The sequence below is a fragment of the Halichoeres trimaculatus genome, unplaced genomic scaffold (genome assembly GCF_033239565.1).
Source record: "Halichoeres trimaculatus isolate MK-OKI-2021-1 unplaced genomic scaffold, fHalTri1.1 fHalTri1_scaffold_7, whole genome shotgun sequence".
Classification (NCBI taxonomy): Eukaryota; Metazoa; Chordata; class Actinopteri; order Labriformes; family Labridae; genus Halichoeres; species Halichoeres trimaculatus.
This window is the reverse complement of record NW_027437185.1, coordinates 28,980,633-28,997,358: the sequence shown is the minus strand read 5'-3', so window position 1 is coordinate 28,997,358 and position 16,726 is coordinate 28,980,633. Positions and strand designations below refer to the sequence as shown.

Genomic DNA, 16,726 nt, shown 5'->3' with positions numbered 1-16,726 from the left:
AAGTCCAATTTAAAGCCTCGAGTCCAGCATCATCCATCACGCTGAAGTGTCCTTGAGAAAAATACTAAATCTCCGAGAGCTCTGAAAGGATTCTCAGTCCTCAATAATAACACGAAGATAGCTTTTAGAGGAGTTAAAGAAGAGGGAGAAATCAGCTGTCAGGTCACCAAAACCAAATTCAAAACTGTTCACCAGAAAACTTTTCAAACAGCCTCAACAGACTCTTTCATTTCTCTACTGTTGAGTTGTTAAGTTGTCTGAATCAACTGCTCGCATGTCAGCCTCAGCTCGCCAGGATGAACTACACAAACTTGTTGAGATTTAGTGAAAGCTGATAAAACTGAATCTGAACACAACAGCAGAACTTGTTAAAAAATGAATCATACATTAAACAAACAGTTCAGATTTTAGGATTACTCATTTCGAGCACTTCATCATGATAACACATACAGGTCAGCAGGATCGCTCCTGTGTTAACACTGTTTTCTTTGGACAGGGACTGAGGCTAATTGATTTTTTCATATTTTGAGGCAGATATATTTTTTTTTAATCTACTCTTATAAATCTGACAAAAATAAGCTCAGTTTCAAAATAAAGTCAGACATCTTGAATTCTAGTCAGAATTTTGAAATTGAAGTTAGAAAATTTGAGATAAAAGTTAGGACTCTGACGGTAAAGTTTAAGATCTGAGCTCAAAGGCAGTGTTGTGAAATAAAAATCAGAGGTTTTCAGGAAAAAAGGGCAAAACTTTGAAATTTAATTATGAGAAAAGGTTGAAATTTTAAAATTTAACCTCTAAACATCAGAGCTTTTGTCTGGTGTGCATTTTTTTTATTTCTCCTTGCTATTTGGGAAAAGTAAGACCTAGTAAGTATAATAACTAAAGTTGGTCTTTATACTAGAAGTTTTCTAATTTGTGTTACGAGTTGTTTGCTATTGGTGTTATTTAACTCAAATGTGTTGTTTTTTTTTCCCACTAAATGGGTGTAATGTTGTGATTTCACTGAAAAATGATGAGAGCAGTGTCCCTAAATGTGGCTAATCTGTCAGAGTTTAAAAAAAAAAAGAAGTATCATGGGTCTGAAAGGCAGAAAGTGGACGCTGGGTCTTAAGAGGTTAAGTCAGAGTTTATCAAGAATAAATAAATAAATAAATAAAAAAATTAAAAAAAAATGTCCTGATTCTGAAATAGTGTGAATTTCAAAAGCAGACTGAAATCTAGTAAGTAATTAAAATCTAAATTTTTAGATTAAAGTTTGAAGTCTAGGAAAAAAAAGTGAAACCTGAGATTATCTTGTTTCCGGGAGTCTAAATTTAAAGCCTGAAATCTGAATTTGAAGAGTTCTGACTTTAATCTCAAAATTCTGAGTGTTTTGGCCCAAAGATGGTTATGTTTCAACACCTCACCCCAAGTGGACTTATTACTCCTGAAAGTGGTGTTTCAATAACCTCAGTCTGTTCAAACCTGCGTGTCTCCTGGTGTCAGATTACACTGAGACACGCTGGGTCAAGTTTGAGGTCACAGGTTTTTCCAGGAGAAGAGAAACCTCACAGTGTTTTTCTTCATTCTGTTCGTTTATCATTTCTTCACAGCTGAGTTTTACATAAAGATGTTCTCAGTATGTTAATCTTCTTTTTTGAAGCTGGGTGAACTGAAAAATCTGGATGGAATATCTTTGATATTCTCATACATGGGTGAATAAATGAAGAGCAGTGAGGTCGTCTTCCTGTCTGACGGCCTCATTCAACCTCCTGACCTCCCTCCCCTCTCGCCGTGCTGTGCTGTAATATTAGACGCTCATATTTATGAATCTGGAGTAACATGAGAGATGGTGTCAGTGATGAAGTTTCAGTCTGGATTAGAGATTTCCTCTGAACTGTGACTTTTCAAACTGGGTCAATGGGTTTGGCTCAGTGGGGATTTGTAATTACCTCGCCTGGGCCAAGCTTTCCGGATTTTCTTTGTGCCAGTGAATCGATGCTTGACAGTGTTTTCATCTGATTATCTGATTTTTGGAGGGCTTTGTTTGTTTGTATGCAAATATTTTTAGAACGTCTGTCTCTCTTTCTCTGCTTGCTTTGGCTCTGGAGGACACGGTGTTCACTGTTTGTCTATATTTCATGGCAGAGCTCGGAAAACCAAAGCTTGTGTTTCCAAATGTCAGATTTAATCGACTTAAGAAAAGCCACAAGCATTGAAGTATTTTATAACTCATAAGTAATCAAAATGATCAATTTACAGGAAATTCAATTCAGTCAATTTGGAGAAGCAGGGTGGTCATGTGCTTAAAAAATACTTCAAACTAAAAAAGAGAGAAATTAGTCTCATTGCACATCCTGATACTGCAAGAAACTGTTGTTCCATCTTTTTCTTAATTCAATGTTAAACATGCGCAGTGCGTCTATTGTTTAACCTTCTTCCTGACCTCCTGTAACTTCATAAAAACAGCATCTTTCAGAGGGGAAACTTCACAATGCTGAGATGCCCCTGCATTAAAAGGGTCTGCAATGAGTTTTTTTTACACTAAAAAACAGGAGCACCAGGGCACACAGAGCAACATGATCCTGTTTATGCTGCGTTTGTTATCCACTCTTCTTTTAGCTCTGGTTTGATCACCACGACCCATGTAGTTGTAGGAAAACTCTTCTTTTAGAGGATTTTCTGCCTGAAAAACTCTATGTCACTCAATCAAATACTGATTGATTTCTCATAAATGAAAGGGAATCACTATTTTGACACTTTTAGTTAAGTTTGGTCCCATTTGTTTTGTTTCCATAACTTTGCACATTATTCCACTTTTTAAAACTTAAATTAAGTTTTATTTACTTTCTTTTAGTGCATATTTATTTGAACTGATATTGAGTGGTTTTACATAATTGTTTTCCAAATTTTGTTTTCTTGTATTAACTTTCGAGAAGGCTTGCAAGCACTTTGCGGAAAACAATGGATATCTAAATAAAGAATAAAGCTGTAGAAACTTGTTGACACAAAGACAATTGTTAATACACTGCAAAAAACTTGAATCTTATCAAGTGTTTTTGTCTTATTTTCAGTAAGAGAAGTGTCTTTTAGACTTGATATGAGCCACATTCCCCTGACCAGTCCAAAAAATGTCTTGTTTCAAATTACTTAAAGACAAAAATGAAAAAGTAAAAAAAAATATAGGAATGGAATTAGACATTGTCCTAGTTTTAAACAAATTTTCTAGCATTTTTTTCTTATTCCATTGGTAGATTTTTTTTTAATTTGACCTCATTTTTGTCTTTATCCATCCATCCATCTTCTGCTGCTTATCCGGGGTCAGGTCGCGGGGGCAGCAGCCTAAGCAGGTAAGCCCAGACTTCCCTCTCCCTAGCTACTTTGTCCAGCTCTTCCCGGGGGATCCCCTAGGCATTCCCAGGCCAACCGAGAGATGTAGCCTCCCCAGCATGTCCTGGGTCTTCCCCGGGGTCTCCTCCCAATGGGACGTGCCCTGAACACCTCACCAGGGAGGCGTCCGGGAGGCATCCTCATCAGATGCCCGAGCCACCTCATCTGGCTCCTCTCAACACGGAGGAGCAGCGGCTCTACTCCAAGCTCCTCCCGGATAGCCGAGCTTCTCACATATCTCTAAGAGAGGGAGCTTGGCAACCCTACTGAGGAAGCTCATTTCAGCCGCTTGTACCCACGATCTTGTTCTTTCGGTCACTGCCCCAAGCTCATGACCATAGTTGAGGGTGGAAAGAAGATCGACCAGTAAACAGAGATCTTTGCCTTGCAGCTCTGCTCCCTCTTCACCACCACAGACCTGTGCAGAGTCTGTCGATCTCTCGCTCCATCCTTCCCTCCCTCAATTTTTGTCCTTAAATAGCTTAAAAAAGACATTTTTCTGGACTGACCAGTTGAATTTGGCTCATATCGAGAATAATAAGACAATTTTTACTTAAAACAAAACACAAATATTTGATAAGATTTCTGTTTTTTGCAGTGTAGGAGAATGAGCAGTGTCTTAAACCAGAGTGATTGGGGAACTGGACTTCATTGTGATCTTACTATTTCTTATTTGTCCAAACAATCCACTGTTGTATTGAGGCTGCAACACAACTCCAGGTGGAGCCTCTGCTATCTTGAAACATAAATATCAAGACATACTTAATACCTATGATTTCAAGCTGGGATGCCTCTGATGGAATATCCACAATAACCAATGAGAAAAGCAGACAGGTGGGTATCAGAAACCGGATGTGGACAAATTCTTTCCTTGTGTTTTGTTGCCATGACAGCCAGCAGATGATGTTGACTGCCCTTCGTGTTAATTTATCTTCTTAAGTTTAACGTTTGATCATAAAAGCTTCCGTGAGACTGTTATGTGCTCTGAGCTGTCTTTATGGTCACCCATTATTTTGAAATTGGTTAAGGTTTAAAAATCACCTAGTGTGTCTGGCCTAAGCTTTCTGATAAAGGTCATGGATAGGCAAAGGTAAACAGCTGGTTTAGTGTTCTCTGTTTCTATGAGCAAATAGAAACAGGGGGTTTACACCGTGAAAGAGCCTTGGCTGTCGGCGGGAAAGCAGAAGCTAATCGGAGTGTCAGGGTTAGCAATGTGTGGGTCAATAGGGAAAGGTTATTTCAAACAACAACACACATAAACACTCAAACACTCACTCACCATACACTGCCTGTCAAATAATTCAGGAGCATCTTTTTTGTGTTTCTGTCCTCGAACATCCTGCTGCATGGAAAACCTCGGGAAGTGATGAACATGAGTGTGAGCTAGCAGCCTCCATAACGCCAATCGGACAGTGTGGGTCAAGGATTAAACGCAGCCTTGCTACCACATTTCAGCTTAGCGGGGATCGAGTGACGCTGTTAAGCTTTGACACCAGGTTATTTCTGTCTGGATCCAAGGCTTTGGAATGTGATGTCAAGTGTGTGATGCTTTGTAAAATAAATATTGTTCTCAACTCTGCCTCTTTTCCTGAAAATAACACTTTGTTTTCACCCAGATTCTCTATTTTATATAACAACTCTCTAAGCTCTATCATCAATCATTCTGATTTTTTAGGAAAACAACAAGGAGATTCATATCATGATCAGAAATAGGTCCTATGTATGTAAAATAGCTTTGGCAAAATAATTCACTTCATAGACTCCCAGTCATTAATCACATCCACAGCTGTGAAACTCTCCTTAAAGAACCACCCAGGCTGCTGGCCCTCGAGATGAGCCGGAGCTCACAGAGCCGCGTTCGGGCTCTGCTTCAGTTCAACCAGGACAGCTCAGCCGAGAGGACCAGCACAACAGACACAGCGTCAGAAAGACAGAGAACTGGTTATGGCTCCAGTCCACTGCGTCCCTGCCGCCTTTAGGGACCGCTTAATGAGTCACATTCCTGGCCCAGGTCTCTAAAGTCCCATCAGGGTTTTGTTTCTGGAGCTGTGTGCTTGCTCTTCAGGTCTGTGGTGACCGTGTTTGAGCTGTGGTCTTTGGAGATGAGACTGAGGAGTCATCGAGGGTCACAAGCAGGACTCGTGGGACTCAATGTAGGTGTGCAGAGACTTCTTCTCCTGCTCCACGTTGTTCCCGTTGTGAAGGACAGAATACCTGAGAGACAGCAGAGGAAGGAGAGAGGTCAATGGTTTGAATCAGGTATAAAGAAGATGGCAAATGTTTTCACTGTCATCTGGATTTCTCTATTGGACTACAAGACAGCTACAGAGTAATCATCTATAATTCAGATTTGTAAATAGTTATTAGAACAGATAAGGAACATGTTTACTTCTTGATATGTTTATGGATACTTTAAACCTTGGGAAAAAAAATAAAGAAAGAAACAGGCTTTAATCTCCTTGGCAAACAGCTACTACACTCCTATCTGTCAGTCAAACTCTAATTGTAAGATGAGATAAGAGCTGCTGATCCCAAATGGGAAATTAGGTGGCTGCAACAACATAGACATGGAGAGATAGTAAGATAAGACGAAAGAGTAAAAACAGGAAAAATACGGGGAAATAAAACAAACAAAAAATAAATAATACATAAATAAATACAAATAAATAATATCAGAGGTTTACACAACTGGAAGGGTAATATGGGGCAGTTAGGATGTGTGCTTTGATGGAGGGACAGTTATACAGTTATACAGTTATACATAAAGCTTCCACTCTAAATTTGACTTTCAAAGAAATATATGGGTGACACATTTATTCACACAATTATTTTTGGTATCCTCAGGCAGTGGTTTTCGAAGTGGGGGCTAGCCCCCTGGGGGGTCCCCAGGGAGCACATGGGGGGGCCTCAGAAAATTGGAGGGAAGGGAAAAATATGATCTATTTTTTTTTAATCCTTTGTATTACCTATATAGATTGTTTTTTTTTTATAACAATTTGTCCTGAACAAACATCACGAAAAGTGCCATAACTGTTGGGTTCACATGATTCCAAATGTACCTAACCACACCTTGTGTGATGGCTGCAACTTTGCCAGTTGCGCCTTTTATTAAGCTATGTAAAAACTGTGCTGAGCTTTGAGACTCTTCTCTTGCCTAACTACTCCCTACATGTAAGAAAGGAGTATCCCACCTTGGTTGACAGAGCCCTGAAATGCCCTCTCCATTTCGCATCAACCTATTTGTGTGAGTCTGGCTTTTATATGTTAACAATGTCCTATTCTAAACAAACGTAAAAATTATTGAAAAAGTAAATAAAAGTTAGAAAATACATTCTCAAGGTTGACATTTCTTTACATATTCTGACGCATTATCTGTTGGTTTCCAAAGGGGGTAAAGTCTGGTACTCTAGCCCTAAGGAGTTTCCTCATCTACAGGAGCATGCCCCAAGTGGACACCTGGGGAACTGCAACTTTTTTTTTTTTTGCACGTCCACATTGCTTTCCATTAAAATTAAATAATAATAAAAAAGCTTCGATTATTTTTTTTAGTTTTATTTTTTTTACACAAAGGGCTTTTGACATGTAACTTTTATGCCGGGAAGAGCAAGTCAGCCCTCAAACTGTGATTAAAATAAACTGAAACTCCCTGTGCAAGCGTGGGTTCTCTCCAGGCACCCCGGCTTCCTCCCATAGTTAAAAAACATGAAGGTTAATTGATCACTCTTAATTGTCCGTAGGTGTGAGTGTGTGTGTGAATGGTTGTCTGTCTCTGTGTCAGCCCTGTGAATGACTGGTGACCAGTCCAGGGTGTATGCCGCCTCTTGCCCAATGACAGATGAGATAGGCTCCAGCCACCCACAACCCTGAACAGGATAAGTGGTTAAGAAAATGGATGGATGAATGATTATTCTTTCCTGGTTGTTGCATTGTAAGATCCAGCCACTGCACTCAAGCTTAAGACCCTTACTTCAACCCCAACAAGCTGTACTTGATCCAGTCTGAGTGGGTCTTTGGTCGATACAAAAGATTCATCCACATGTTAAAAAGCCTGTAATTGTCCAAACCACAGCTCCAGCAGACGTGTACCAGACTGAGAGCAAGAGTAGAAGAAGCATACTCTCCAAGCTTACCCACATTAAAATGAGAAACAGAAATGTACCCCTTCCTCTGGTGTAGTTACTGTCAAAGTCAACCTCCTTTTTTCAAAGAGGTAATATCATTAGTTAAACCCTGAGAACATTCTCCTGATGGTGAGTGAGTCATTTCTCAGCATGGTTTAATTCCTGCTTACTGGAAAGGTGATCAGACAGTCTGGGTTACAGGAGGGTGACGGAGAGCTGTTGTCAAAGCTTGCAGCAGGTTGACTTTATTATGAGATATTACGGGAACTTTAGTGGGAGTGATAGGACACAACAGATACAGGAGGTAGAGACGGTTTGTGCACAGGATAAATCCACGGTCACTCAATAAGCTGTTCTGACTTCTAACTCTAAAACCAAAGATGATCTCTTTTGATTTCACAGAACAAAAGGTTAAAGTTCAGACAACACTAAAAGAGTAAACTTCACCCCTGAGTGTTAATCTGAGTGTTAAAATGTCATATTATAATATGATCAGGACAGTTTTCAGCATAATAAAGCAATCTGAGCCGAAAGATGTGCGTGGGGAAAAGTTAAGTGATTAGAAATCAGAGCTGCCTCATTTTTCATCATCCTCAATTATGTTTTGATGAAAACCAATCAGAGCTGGATCAGCGCTGAATGAACAGAGGGATAAATTGGTCTCTAAGGAAGATTTATGAGTTGGTGGAACGCCACAACGTGCAAGACTTCACAACAGGATCCAAGACCTGATCCGACTAAGGAAACAAAAACACTTTGGTTTGAATAATCTTGAATATCCGTGCTCTAGATCTCTGATCTAATGTGTTTGACTTTTTGCACCAAGTAAGATCCAAACAGTGTTCAGGGTATTTAAGAATCTTTCTAAATCTGAGATCTATAACTTTTACCATTTTTGTCTCTCAGCAGAGATTCTTCCCCAGGATCAGGGGATCTTTTGCCACTAGCTTTGTGTTTGCATGTTGCCTTTTCAGGCACATACAAAGTTTGTTGTAGAGTTCTTAGCAATGGGAAAGTTGCTTTTTACTAGGGCACAGTTTAGATTTTACCCTCACTTGTCCTTATAAACAAATTTAAAGTAACACATCTGTCTCTAAAAGGCTTTTAGTTGAGCAGCTCTGCTGTTTTTGGCTTTTCCTTTCAAGAACTTGAGGCTAATGCTGCATTTATGGGTTTTCTGATGTATCGAGGGGAATATCAGAGTTGGATATCTAATCAAATTGGAAAAACATTTCAGAAACTCAACACAACTGTGACTATAACCTTAAGACTATATATAAATAATCTACGCTGCAAAAAACTGAAATCTTATCAACTGTTTTTGTCTTATTCCAAGTAAAATTTGTCTTGTTATACTTGATATGAGCCACAATTAACTCGTCAGTCCAAAAAAATGTCTTGTTTTAAGTTGTTTAAAGACAAAAATTAGGTCTGAATTGTTTGAAACAAGTAATAAAAATCTGCCAAAATATGAATGAATATGAATACCCAATATGAATATGGAAAAATATGCTTGAAACTAGAATATCTTAGTTCAAGTAACTTGTCTCTTGTTTCATTGGCAGTTTTTTACTTGTTACGAGCAATTCAGACCTCATTTTTGTCTATAAATAACTAAAAACAAGACAATTCTCTGGACTGACCAGGTGAATGTGGCTCATATTCAGTCTAAAAAGATATTTACTACTTAAAATAAGACAAAAACACCCACTACACTCTGCTTGTGAAAGACGCCAGATGCTCCCAGCCCAGTGCGGCTCTAAATCTCTAGCCAGACTTTTCTCCTCTATTGCGCCTAAATGATGGAATGAATTACCCAACTCAATACAATCCACAGAGTCCCCTTCTACTTTCAAAAGATGTCTGAAGACACACAAGAGATGATGATCATGCACAAAAGATGAGCATGACAAACAGTGCTTCATATCTAATGTGTCGCTTTAATTGGTTCTGGCAAACTGTGTTGCAGAAACAAATTTAAATGTGACATTAGTGCACAACAGCAGTCAACACAGCTCTCCTCAAACAGCAAACCTGTTAAAATGAAGCATCAGAGAAACTCATCTGGCAGCTGTAATGAGTCTCAGTTGTATACAGGCTGAAGGCTTTGCTGCATTTCAATGGGAACAATCAAAGTCTGCGGTGCACATGCAGGAATTCACGTATGCATTCATGTGCATTTCATTTGTGTGTGCACAGAGGAATGTGTGTGTGTGTGTGAGCAGTGCAGAGGTCTCTGTGGGCGAAAACCATTACGAGCTGTTTACATAAACACCCTGACCAAAGACACTTCCTGCCGCCAAACTGGCCGTGAAATTTACCGTCCCGACGGCCGAGAACATTAAAAGCTTTTCAAAAGGAAACAAGCAGCAGATCCTCGTCGGAGCAGAACCCAAAATTGCTGCCATGTTGTGGCGTATAAACCCTCAGCTGGTCTCCTCTGAGGGTGTGATGGTATTCCTGCTTACGCTCTTTGGCAGAAACAAAGATGTTTCAGAGATTGTAAGGCAAGCTGAGAGTTACACATGCCTTTTTTGTGTATATCTTCATGAGTAAAGCCAAGCAACACATTAATTCTCATGTCATGTTCATCTCTAACCAGTACAAGCTAATTAAATGACTACATGTTGTGACTGATGGTCTCTGTAGCTCGGTAACAGTGGGCTTCGCTGAATTCATCTCAGAGGGTTAAAAAATGATCCTTTCATGCCTGGATGATAACACATCCACAAAATTAAACCAAATGTTGCCACAATCTGTAATGTGACGCCACAACAAATGGTATTTTTCGGATGGTGGCTGTGGGGAAAATCTCTGCAACTCTGTTAAAAAGCTGACTTTGGTGCAAATTTTGAAGAAGTTGAACAATTCCTCGTCATTTGTCTTCATAAAAAGTAGTTGGATACAAGTACTTGAATTTTGTCAGAAACTGTTTTTTTGTACTGGTGACTTGAAGCCTTTCTTTTGCTCAACTGTTAATTTGCTCTCGTTTTGACTATTGTTTCATTTTTCATGCATTTTTTACATCTGTATTCATGATGCTTATTATGAACACTGGCATGTTTTTTTTGTCTCAAAGACAGTGTGAGGAGTTTTATTGATTTTGGCAATCACTTCGGATGAAAGCAGTTGTTTTTTTTTTTCAGTATGAAGACTACGTTACCCATGAGCACCAACCCCCACTGTGATAAAGATGCACATTTCGTCAGGTATTCAGATTTTCTGATTGATACTACTTTTCTTGACTTATGTGATTATGGATTTGATTGTAGCTGTGAAAAAATACCAACTGTGACCTCACAATGACTCAGGTTTCTATATCATGATTAGTTAGCCTATGGGCAGATGTGGTTGTAGAGTTTCTCAGTCTAAAACTATACTTTGAAAGATAGCTTATCTCTAGTGGCTCCAGTATCGCCTATTGAGGACAAAATATGTCATGAAGTTTTTCATAACTTAGATCTTACTGCAAACTTTACCAGCAGGACACCGAACGGAGACACTTCAGGGTGAGTCATTAACAGTGAGGACAGACCAAAACGCTGATACTACAAATTCAGTCCTGGCTAACGTGTCCCTCTTGGTGTCACGAAGAGGCATCAGTATAAAGGTGGGTACACACTATAAGATAATTGGGCTGATTTCTGTCCCAATCTCCCTCTTACAATCAAAGCCAAGGGGCAACATTCGGTTAGTAAAAATGAAGCCTATGCGGAAGTGTTAAAAGTTGCTGTTTGTCCAGAATCTGCTTGAGGCTGGCTGCAAAAAGACCGGAAGTCACGTACACACCCAGCCATAAAACAGACTTTTACAGCATAAAAAAAAAACACATTTACAGGCTGGTTCAAAAACTGGCTTGGGTCTGAAATGCTGATTTCACTATCAGCACAGACTGTAGAGTGAGTGAATTTTTTTTCTATCTCAGCAGTTTGGAAGTTATTAGGATCGTTTGATTGACGGGTGATGTTGCGAGGCTACGTCCATGTTTTAAACAATCTATGTGGGGTGTTTTAAGAGTGATTTTTTTTCCATCAGGAGTTGCTCCAATTGAGAGATGTTTAATATCTGTGACTAAAAATCCTGTAATGTGTAGGGTGATCTGAGAGGAGCTGAGCAGGTACAACGCGTAATGTCACGTGCACCAAAGCAAAGCCAATCCAGACGCGAGCTGACTCAGCAGACTGACCAAAGAGGAAGTAAGAAATCTATCTGTAATACTTGTGACCACTTTACTCACCTCCAACTCGCATTGTTAATAATACAGCCCATATCCCTGCCATCTCCACAACTTTTCCATCATCATTTTTCTTTTTTTATGTGTGTTTGTTTTTCAAAATTTTGGAGGCTGAAAACATCCATCATTGCGTTTTCCTGTTCGTCCATCATGTTTGTTTACATTGAAGTCACATTTTACTACGCAAGATTTAGAATATTTAGCATGAAGAAGTGAATACTCTGCTGAAGAATCAGTTTTTTAAGATCATTAGAGAGAGATCTTGTGCGATCTGTCAATTGTTATCATCAAGTGTGTGGTCTCTAAATGTGTGAAGGTTTGGAGAATCAGACAGAATCAACAGAAAAAAAATGAAGCATTAAAGGAAGTAAACTATGCAAAAATACATCATTAAGCCCACCTTTGCATGGCCAGGTAAAGACACTAGAACTGAAATCAAATAATGACAAATCTACAAGAGTGTGTTACCAAGTATGTTGTCTTAAACACACGCCTGCACTTGAATTATTTTCACTTTTATTCAACCAGAAAGCAGTTTAGGACCTCACAATTACTAATTCAACATCCCAAACTCTTCAGAGAAATCTAGAAGGTTAAATTATGTGTGCATGTGCAGAATCGTCACATTAAACTCTAAACTCTGAGTGCACTCCTTCGGATCAGATAAATGTTTGGAGCAAACATGTGGTCATGTCCATGCATGTGTTTATGCACAGTGTTGTTTGTACACAGCAGAGCCACCAGGCTAACTGGCAGAGCGGTGTGGAGGTTTGTGTTATGAGACCAAAGGACAGAGCGACAGACGGCTTGGATTACCAGCAGACTAAACATTTCTGCACGTTCTGGGCACAAATGTGGCAAACATTCATCTCTACGAAGTGCTGCTCTGCAGGATTTCACGTGTGAATGTTCTGGTGTGTTCCTGTGGAGGAGTGAGACAGGGAATAGAAGAAAGAAGGGAAAGTTACTTCATGACCAAGCTATCAACAAAAGTGCTCGATAGTTGATAAGAAGTTAAGTTTCAGTAAACTGCCTCATAATGAATTGACACTGAGTCACTCTCGTTGTTGCTCTTATTGGATGCAGAGGTTGTAAGCATTCTGGTCTGCGCCTGCTGATAACGCCACAGTGAAGTCCAAATGAACTGTGAGGTTAATGCGAATTGGTCTGACCATGTATTACACCACTGCATTAACCTGAGAGTTAACCTCTGCAAATGAACACTTCTCTGATAGAGCAGAAACTGTCGTTGCTTTAGCGTGTGAAGGAGATTTTCACTCAAAGTTCTTACAAAAGCTTTTCAGAGGTTAATTTCTGGGCTAACACAGAGGACGGAGAAAAATAAGAAAGAAAACAACCTTCAAGTTTTCAAGCATGCTGGCCTTGTTTTGACTATGATAATTCTGAAAACTGTGATTCATACAAAAAAAAAAAAAACCTCAGAAAAGCAACAAAGTCTACAATTTTTTTAAAACTGAAGTCTCTCTCATGTTACTAAAACTTTTCTTTTTTTTTTTTTTTTTTAATCTTAGCAACTGATGCTGGTCTTTTGATGAGGGACTGATGGATATTAAGTTTCTACAGTGACTGTTTCTGCCCCAACAAATCCAGGGATGTGCTCTCACAAGGCTTTCTCCTGTCACATTTTCCTTCTCCCCTTCTAAGCAATCATGTCTACCTTTAAAGTGAAAGAATATATAGCCTATGGAGACATGTTTTTATGAACAATACTATACAGATGTGCTTTTACTAACTTGGTTGTACTCATTTTCTCATTGTGGTGGTATGAATTGCAGGACACTTGAGGGTGGCTGGGGGTTCCTGGGATTTTATGGAGCACCCAGAGTAGAGAGTGACCACAAGCAAAGTTAATGTTTATACCCAATAATAAAAAGAAGTAACTATGACTTTACTATTACTATAACTATTACTATTACTTTTTTAGTGTCGAGGTGTTTCAGTTGAAATGAAGGAGGTAAATAATTAAAGGAGGAAGTGAGAGACGGATGTGTTTCTAACAGTTTCTCTACACATAAGTGAAGGGGGGCTGTTCACCCACTTGATGAATGCCAGTCACAGACAGAGAAAGAGGACGGCCAGCAGCCAATCAGAGGGGGACAACACCTGGAGAGCCAATATGAAGATGAATCAACCTACATTCTTTGGAAAAACTCTGTTAGTGACTATATATTGGTGCTGAGAGAGAGAGTCGGTGTGAGTCTCATGAACTGTCTCTGCAACATGTAGGGAACAGGGAAATGAAGCTGCACCAGAGATCTCTGTAAATGCATATTCTTGTCTTATTGTTAATAAATTTGTGTTCAACTGAGAACCAGGACGCCTCCTGATCCTTCCCCATCAATGAACTATGCGGAAAGAGGTGAGAGGAGAATGGAGTCAGATTAATAATTTTAAGGTATTTCGGTCAGAAAGATAGCACCACATTTCCAACAAGAAGTAATTTTAATATTTGGGTAATTCAGAACTAAGACATCATTTTGAGTGACAAACTATATCTGTAAGGTACCCTTCATGGTTTGAAAGGCAGCAGCGTGGGAAAAATGGCTGGACCTAAAGTGAGGATAGCAGTGAGGGAAAATGACTGAGCGCACAGTTAAAAGGTACCCTGCAAGGGTGTGGGAAAAGTAGCTGAGTTTACAGTTGCATTGTACCTTGTTCCTTCAAACAGATGTTGAAGTGTGGGAAAACAGTAGAATTGACACTTAGATGTATGTCGTACTTCTCACCTCATTTCCAACAAAAGCCATACTCATTCCTCTTTCATGACATCTTCCTCACTCAGACTGAGATTCATAGTCACAGATAAAACTACATCCCCATGTGCCAGGAACTTTTAGTCTTGGCAACTACTTTGGTACACACTTGTTTCAAAATATGCCCATACTGGGGGAAAATAGGGCCTGAGTCCAACAACAGACTCTTACTTTTGTGCTGGCAGCACCAAAAAAAAGTAAACTTAACCGTGCCTCTGTGTGGTACCTCCGAGAGGTGCAGAATCATACATGTCTGGCCATTTATCAGTGCCAGTCCCAAGCCTTGTTGAATGGGAAGGATTGTGTCAGAAAGGAAGATCAAATGTAAAACTTCAAAATCAAAATGTGAAACATGAACCAGAAATGATTGATACACTGGGCCGACACCTTAAAGACAGAAAAAGCTGAAAGACAAGGAAGATTCTCAAGCCCAGAGACATTAAGATCTTCCTCCCATGTCAAAAATGTGCCAGCAGCTTTGTGGCTTCAAACATCTGACTCACTCAGTGTCACAGCTAAACTGAGATCAGTCTGAGCTTGTGGTGTTTTCATGGAGCAAAAACAAGAATCCAAAGCAGGAGACTGTAGAGCTGGTGCACAATTTCTGTGCTCCATTAAAGTCAACAATTGCTTCACACTTTATAAAAAATGTGTTTGCAAAACACAATCTGCTTCAGGGTAGCTTAAAACCCCTGCTGCACCGGTGTTTGGTAGTGAAATTGTCTGTAATGTCCCAAAAAGCTGATGGTCAGGTCCAGTAATGAGGGAGTTGTGATTTCTTTATTTATAGGAGCACAAAAGAGCAACATTTGTCCCCAAACAATATCCAGGGTTTTTCCAAAAGCATGCACAGCTGAATTTAAACAACTGTATTTGGGCTTTCACCTCCCAAGACAATGAGTGGTGATATGAGGGCAAGGTGAAAACCAGATCCCCCCCCAAAAAAAAAAACTCATGCAAACTCAGAGACAGTTTGCTTTGAGCTGAATGTCAAGATAAATAAATAAGTTTTCCTTACAGAGCAAAAAATATCCATTAATCTGTTGGTGTTTACACTTCTGTAACCTTGGAGGTAGATTTGTTTGCAAGATCTGAAAGTCTGCACAGGTAAGCAAAAGCACCAGGATTTCACTGTAAAACAAATTACAGTAGCTTTGTGTCATCACCTCAATTACTGAGACACTGAGCAATGTTTGCCGTTACAGGTAGGTCGGGGCGAGAAGAGAGGGCAGATAAAGAAGAAGGAGAGAGAAAATTAATTTAAAAAAGGACAAAAGCTTCAATGTTTGGAGGAAAAGTCAAGCCGTCCTCTTCTACTGGTTTAAAAAATTCATTCAGGATGTACATAAAAGAATAGATGACTATAACTTGGGAATTTAGCACATTGGCTTCAGGAAATCGAGTGTTATCAGCTTTAAGTTCGCAGACATTCAGTGCTGACTGACACCAGGTCTGCCAGAGGACTCAGAGTCGCCCTTTCCTGGGATTAAATCTGCAGGTCTGTCTTCTCCTCCCTGTTCGATGAAGCCTGTCTGAAAACGCGTCAGAAATCATTAAGGAGAGCTGTGAGATTTGAGCTGGGGCCAAAGAAACCCAATCTGTACCAAACAAACAGAGAGAGGAGTGAGATGCTGAGGGAACACGGCCACACTGATCCCACTGATGACGCTGCATGAATTCAGAGAAACTCAGGTGGAGGTTTTCTCATTTTCCCCGCCGAGAGGAACATTCAAAAAGTTTCTTATGACTTCCTGGGATGGGTACCTTTCACATTTGAGACGATAAGGTACTGATCCCCGGTACCTGGCAATCCATATCGGTAATTTTCAGTTCTTCAGTGTGTGTTTATGTGGTGATGATTATTAATCAAAGTTTTCCAATTTAACATATTTATTTCTCAGTATATAAGCTTGCAATGCTGAGTTCATGTCCAGTATGGAAGATTGCCTACTCTTCCACTCCCTCACAGTCATAAGGATGTGTTTAAGTATCTAAGTATGGTACCATTGGATTTTAAATGAATTGGTACTTGGTTCTTTAGACAGAATTTGGTTGGTACCTATAAAAGTACTTAATTCATTACCCATCACTAGCTTCTTTTCATCCTTTGTTTTTTTTATAAAGAGTGTTTTGCTCTTTTAACCGGCTGATTGATTCTTCGATAAAGGGAGTTTTTACGTCTCCAGGGTAGATTTCCAAGAAAAAATGTTTTTCTTCTACAAAAAAC

At 39.5% G+C, this 16,726-nt stretch overlaps 1 protein-coding gene across 2 annotated transcripts in view; it reads right to left on the bottom strand.

Annotated features, from left to right (window-relative positions):
• Positions 1-3,205: 3,205 nt before the first annotated feature.
• htr4 (5-hydroxytryptamine receptor 4) overlaps positions 3,206-16,726 on the bottom strand; it is a 185,890-nt gene continuing 172,369 nt past the window's right edge. For both annotated transcript variants that reach the window (XM_074674560.1, XM_074674561.1), the window contains one exon: positions 3,206-5,584. In XM_074674560.1, the coding sequence (XP_074530661.1) occupies positions 5,497-5,584 (88 nt within the window). In that variant the 3' untranslated portion in view covers positions 3,206-5,496. The remainder of the gene's footprint in view (positions 5,585-16,726) is intronic.